Genomic DNA, 6,474 nt, shown 5'->3' on the forward strand with positions numbered 1-6,474 from the left:
TTTAAAAAAAAAAATTTTAAAAAAGTTATACAAAAAATTCTTAAAAAAACACTTAGAAAAAATGAAAGCTGAAGAGGTTAGAAGAGGCAAGTCAAGTGCTGCGTCACGCAGCACACGCGCAGAGGTTTTGTAGTCTGAAGTCTTCCAAAAAACAAATTGCTGCGAGAGGGAAAATGCTGCGCGTGTGCTGCGCAGCGCAGCAATAAGTGGTTTGAAGAGGTTTTTATAGAAAAACAAACAACACCGTAGTGAAGCTATGGTGGCATTGAGGTGAAACAATTTTAGAGTAAAGACCTTGAAGGTTGTATCTGATAGCCTTATGTTATTGGGTATACATACAATGTCGCATTGTAATGTCGTGGCAAATGATGCGTTCGTGGCCATATGTGGTCTCAACCACAGCTCACAACGCAAAATGAAAGGAAGAAAATAAACAAAAAAATTGATTGTTGGGTTTTTTAAATAAAAATAATTTTAACAAATAATTTATATTTTACTTTATAAATACTAACCAATTAACCACAATACTTCTACATTACAACTTTTCATTATATACTCATTTAAATCTTATATTTTCTTACCTGTTATTTTATTTAAACATGGGTCAAAACTCAAACAAACTACCACTTAACTAACCCAATCACCGTACATTTAGGTTTGGGGAGTGATAACTTGATAAGTATGCTACAAGGTTCACCAATGCACATCAAAAGATTTTTCAACTACCACTTAAACAAAATTCTTTCCAACACCCTATCAACCTAATCCTTACCAATAACTAATCTCATTGCAACCAAACATCTTCTTATAATAACAATTTCAACCACAACACAGGCATAAATAAGTACCCCGATTTGGTACCCAAAACACAATGAAGGAGCAACCTAAACCTTTGAAAAAAAAAGACAAAAAACACGATGGCACAGAAAGTCCTTAGGAGTTGGTCTGAAGGTGAGGAAGCTACATTAACACGTATTTGGATATTCATCTCCCAAGATAACCATCTAGAAACTACCAATCCACTATAAGTTTTTGGGAATGAGTTTTAGACTATTTCCACAAAGAAATGGAAAATGATGTTTATTGGAATAACAACCTTCTTTCTTCTAAATTGCGCAATTTGAGGGCTATTTGTATCAACTTCAACAACATTTTCAATGATGTTACCAACATGTATATAAATGGAAGAAACACTTTTTTACATATTACATACCGTTATCCAACAATAATGGAACGAACACAAGGTTAAAGCATGTACCCATCACAAAGCATGTACCTATCACAACTCAAAACGATTTCAAAATAGACACGTAAGGCGGATGCACTTATGCAATCAATCGAATCCAACAGACGTTCTAAAACGTTTGAAACAAACGGGTAAACGCAAACTTCAGGCACCCGTAATACGATCAACCACAATAATGATGTCGACGAGAGTGCACTGGAAGAACCACTTTTGACGGTCGATTGGAAGGGATAAAGGATAACGAGCTACAACGTCTTCAAGGACAAGACAAACATATTTGAACCAAAAGACTTAAACTTTTATAAGGAAGAGTTTGAGGAGTATTAAACTATTAATTGCAATGCTTAAAAAGGAAGCGAGATGTGAAGATGTCGATCAATAATGTTTTATCAGTTAATCTTAAAACGACGTTAACATCAATTAATCTTGAAACGACGTTAACAGTGAAAAGGAAATTCATAAAAGTATTATAGATTCAATGTAATTTTTATTTAAGTTTATTGATGTTCTTTAAGTTTATTAATGTTGTTTTTAAAATTTTTAATTTAATTTTTATTTTATATATTTTTGTATTTAAATAATCTTCTTTTCTAATAAATAAATAGGTTGAATCTCCTATTACCATATGTCAAACTCTAACACCTCCTAATCAATTATACATGCTAGATGTCACCTTTTTGCTATTCACTTTTACATTTAATTCATTTTAAATTTCAATTTCCTTTTATTTGTCATCTTACGACATTTAAACATATTATTTAATAGTTTTTACATTATCTTTCTAACATGCATAACTAAGATATTAACAATTAACAATTAAAAATTAACAACTAATAATTAAAAATTACATATCGTTGAAATAATGACAAACCAATACCAATTCAAGATTAAAACTTCTTACAGTACAATTGCATTCTGAATATAAAATCAATTAAAATTAAAATATTCATCTTAAAATGAAATATGAAATCAAAGATATTACAATGTCATATATTTGTAGATTTTGTTCAAACAATTATTATATGGTTAATTTTACTTTTTATATTTCCAAAACCGTATCACTATTTTTTACTGCAATAAATAATAAGGTATAAATTAGTTGACTTTTTTTAAAATTATGATTGTTGCTTTCTTTTCTATTTCTTTTTTCTTTGTCTTTTTCTATTTTTTTTCTTTTGTGTAGATTGAATAGCATACGCCACATCTATGTTTTACAAAACAAATAGCCCATTACGTATCATACATGTATGTTTTGTCATCCATGGTCAATTATATGTTGTCCTATCTAGAGTTCAAAATAAAGAATGATTAAAATTGTTAATTTTAGATAAAGACATATATTTACAAATAAAACTTGTAATGTTGCTTATAAAAAGTTTTTTGAAATTTGTAAGTTGTTTGTAAAATATTATTCCTCATAACATGTTTTCTTATTGTTATTAATAAGACTTTGTTAATATATATATATATATATATATATATATATATATATATATATATATATATATATATATATATATATATATATTAAAGCGCATGGCATGTTTGATCAGTAAAGTTTATGACTTTACAAATCTGCCACCACTCTTTAGGGGTTTTATAGTTTTCATCCCTTCAACTTTTACCACTATAATCTCCACCCACACAAATATGTTTAATTGTCAATTTGACCCCTTCTTTTTCCAACATTGTTAAAGTTTAGGAGTTTAGAATTCTGCCACCAATCTTTAAGGGTTTTAAAGTTTTCATCCTTTCAATTTTTACCACTACAATCTCCTCCCATACAAATATGTTCAATTGTCAATTTGACCCCTTTCTTTTCCAAAATTGTTCTATTTCGATACTTTTTCCAATATTGTTCTATTTCGATATTTGCCCTTCCTTGGTCAATTGGTAGTCAGCCCTACTGTACGCTCTTGCATTTCGTTTTATATGTTTTTGGAAACTATCACTTTTGGGCCAATTTTTTTTTTACAAAACTCTAAATTATTTCCAATTAATTTTTTTTCTTTGTAGAAAACTTTAAATTATTTCTAGCCCCGCATGGCTCTTTCCTAATTTGATATGATATCAAACTAGTGTATATACCGAAAGGCCACACGGCCCACAACTTTAGTTCATACTGTTATACTTTTTAGAGTTCATTTGTTATTTTATCAATTGTTATCATTTATAAAATATAATTTGTTTATATTTTTGTATTATAAAATTATTCATTGTCAGATCAATTATTATATTAAATTAATTACAAAATATATTGATTGTATTTGATAATGTATGTTTTTCAATCACCATAAAAATTGTTCTAATATTCTAGGTAAACATAATTCATCTTCATTATTTATCCTTTTTATAACAAAATATTGCAAAATTTCAGAAGAAAAATGTTTGAATGAAATTTTTTGAGCAGTCTTATTTTAATATATAGTATAGATAACGTATCTTACTTACCCTTACATTCATTGCAACAAAACTTACAATCAATCGAAACAAAACTAAACACGCGATCGTTTAACATGCCATTCATCAAAACCATTTTATAAATAAAGAATTAAACTTAACGTGGTTGGATTTCAAAAATAAAATAATAAAAAAAATTGTGTTCTATTTTGTTGTTTCCTTAATTCCTTTTGCAATGTGAGTGGCCCTTGTATCCTACTATTCTCCAACAACTATTAAAGCATCAATAACCATATCTCTATTTAGCCAACAGATGAAAAAAAATAAACCCAGACATACCTCTATTCAAGATGTCATAAATTTGGGAAAGATCCAGAGATTTAACAAAAAGAAAAACTCAAAACTAGCAATACAAATAAGCCATCTGATAAGAGTTGTGGCAAGTATATGATTCAGAACTCAACATGTAAAACTTTTAGGACTAAAACGAACTCATAACATCACCAAATCCATCTGATAATCCAAAACCAATGAAAATGAGACACATCACATTCACATGCCACCTGTAGTTTCGCTCACAGGAATGGAGGCAATATCACCCATCTGCGAGGATACTTAGGGCGTCCTTCCTTCCCATCAAATAACTGTCAACAAAAAAAACATAGTATCAGAGCAACAACTAGATAGATTTAAATTTTGTTTCTTTTTTTTTTTAAATAAATTAATACAAAAAGAACAACTTAAAAAGGCGAAGAAAAATTACCCTTCTGAGACGACGATGTTTAGCCAAGGCCCAATTAGTCATAATGGAAGCAGCAACAATCAAAAAGACATAACCCGCAACAGTCTGTGTAGCAACATTAAACCCTAACCACTGATAAATCTCGGTTGTGTAATTCGCACATGTCACAATATTAAACAAAAAGCCACGTGGGATCTGATACCCTCCATTCCCACTCGGGCTACGAAGATTCCTCAAGATGACATGGCAATACAAATTTGAAATCTGCATAATCAACCCAAACCCTAACCCAATCTTCACTTGAAGATCATTTACAGGTGTGTAAAGCGGGTGATTAACATAATAAGCAATGTAACACCCGAAAGACCAGTAATAAGCACAGTTCCTGAACACATTTGAAAGAGGTGAAGTCGCATGACTGAATCGATGTATAAAGAAGGTCTCCATGATACGTTTGAAATAGTGGAAGCACCAATAGTACATTGCTATTGTTTGAACAGGGTGGATCACACGTTTTTCGAGTTTGTACCCGAAGTACTGGTATACCGGGAGGTAGTAGAAGAGGGGGTAGAGGATGAGTGGGCCCAGATACTCGAAGAAGAAGAGAGTTCGGTATGAGACTTGTGGGCCCAAGTCCTTGAAGACCACAGTTATGGTGTCGGAATTGGGGTTTCCAGTGGTGTACTCTTTGAGACTTTTTTTGTATTGGAGGACAACCGGCTTTTCTTTGGACCCTGGCTGGAGGGGTAGGGTCAGGCGTTGTCTTGAAGGGTAGTATTTCTTGACTGTTGATATAAGATTTGTCATTTGTGTGAGATCAAAGTATGATGCTATGTTAAACAAATGAATGGAAGTCTAAAACCAAATTGTCTGAATCGTATGCCCTAATTCTCTCTGTTTCTGCGCCTAAACTATTAAATTCATTTAGTTTTTGTAATTTCAAAACTGAAGTTATTTGGATCGATTTGAATCTGATAGGTGGAAGTAGTTTCCAATCAAAAGGAAGGATATAGTTCGTAGAAATTACGAATATATACATAATACTTATATTAAAACAACGATTTATTTACAAAGGACACTTACTTCGCTTATGAATTGCCTCCTGCAAATCAGCCACGGTAGCCTGGCAGAACCCAAAAACTAGTCACAACCACGAAACCCCCAAAAATATATTTAGAATCACACAGACGGAAATTGAAATGAAATTAAACTTACAGAGCTATCAAGGACGAGGCCACCATCGATTAACTCTCTTCCGCTCCGAGTGGTGACGAGCACCTTCATCTTTCCGGTGATAAGATTAGGAACTAGAAGCTGCAAGCTACTTGGAGTGACGCACTTTTATGGGGGAACGGAGAAAACAATGCGAAATACGAGATTCTGAGATCTGGGAAAATGAGATTCGAAGAAATGTGCGGATGGTTAGAAGGATTTATGGGTAAGGAAACTAACGACTTAATGAGGTCCCACAGTATAGATCATGAATTAAGTAAGTCCTGCAAATGTGATTTGAATTTTGATGAAATTAAAGGCGTGTAGTTGGGGTAGATGAGCAGCGGCTAGGTTCTCCTAAATGAGGAGGGTAGGATGAAAGGGTGATCTACCTAAATCTGATCGCCATTGAAGGACGATGCACGTGGCAGTAGTTGTACCTAGGGTTATTGTTTTATCTTATTTCCGTTTTCCAACCATTTGGGTTTGTTTGTCTGAACGTTCGTTCTTTTTAACCTTTTTTCTTTCCTTTTTATAATCCACGTGCTATTCGAGTTTGTTCAACCGGTTTATGTTGTGAAATCACTTAAAAATGAGTTTTGCACATGTTATGAAGATAATTCATCATTATGGTTTTCTTTTCTTGTATGATTAAAATAGCCGAATTAAGAAGAGTATAATAAATTGATATGCTAAACAAAGTTTGAAGTTAAACAAGAAATTTCATAATTTACTTGTCGTTGTCGTATTATCGGTTGTTTCGTGACATTCTTGATAGCTCCATTAAAAACAACATATTAATCGTTTAATATTACAAATGTTTGGTAATATTAAGTTTGACTTGTGACTTGTGACCGGCCTATCCATTTTTGAA

At 32.0% G+C, this 6,474-nt stretch overlaps 1 protein-coding gene across 1 annotated transcript; it reads right to left on the reverse strand.

Annotated features, from left to right (window-relative positions):
* Window positions 1-3,960: 3,960 nt before the first annotated feature.
* LOC111905740 (very-long-chain enoyl-CoA reductase) lies at window positions 3,961-6,049 on the reverse strand. The gene is made up of 4 exons (XM_023901471.3): window positions 5,604-6,049; window positions 5,472-5,511; window positions 4,410-5,173; window positions 3,961-4,290 (listed from the first exon to the last, which is right to left on the reverse strand). The coding sequence occupies exons 1-4, from the start codon at window positions 5,670-5,672 to the stop codon at window positions 4,222-4,224; spliced, it is 942 nt and encodes a 313-aa protein (XP_023757239.1). The 5' UTR covers window positions 5,673-6,049; the 3' UTR covers window positions 3,961-4,221.
* Window positions 6,050-6,474: the final 425 nt, after the last annotated feature.

This window comes from Lactuca sativa, chromosome 2 (genome assembly GCF_002870075.4).
Source record: "Lactuca sativa cultivar Salinas chromosome 2, Lsat_Salinas_v11, whole genome shotgun sequence".
NCBI classification, from domain to species: domain Eukaryota; kingdom Viridiplantae; phylum Streptophyta; class Magnoliopsida; order Asterales; family Asteraceae; genus Lactuca; species Lactuca sativa.

Bases quoted from the DNA above. Each gene is read 5' to 3' on its own strand.
- LOC111905740 (XM_023901471.3), bottom strand. From the start codon at position 5,672: ATGAAGGTGCTCGTCACCACTCGGAGCGGAAGAGAGTTAATCGATGGT. The intron at 5,512-5,603 runs GTAAGTTTAATT...GGGTTCTGCCAG, and splicing joins GCCTCGTCCTTGATAGCTCT to GCTACCGTGGCTGATTTGCA. The intron at 5,174-5,471 runs GTAAGTGTCCTT...TTATATCAACAG, and splicing joins GGAGGCAATTCATAAGCGAA to TCAAGAAATACTACCCTTCA.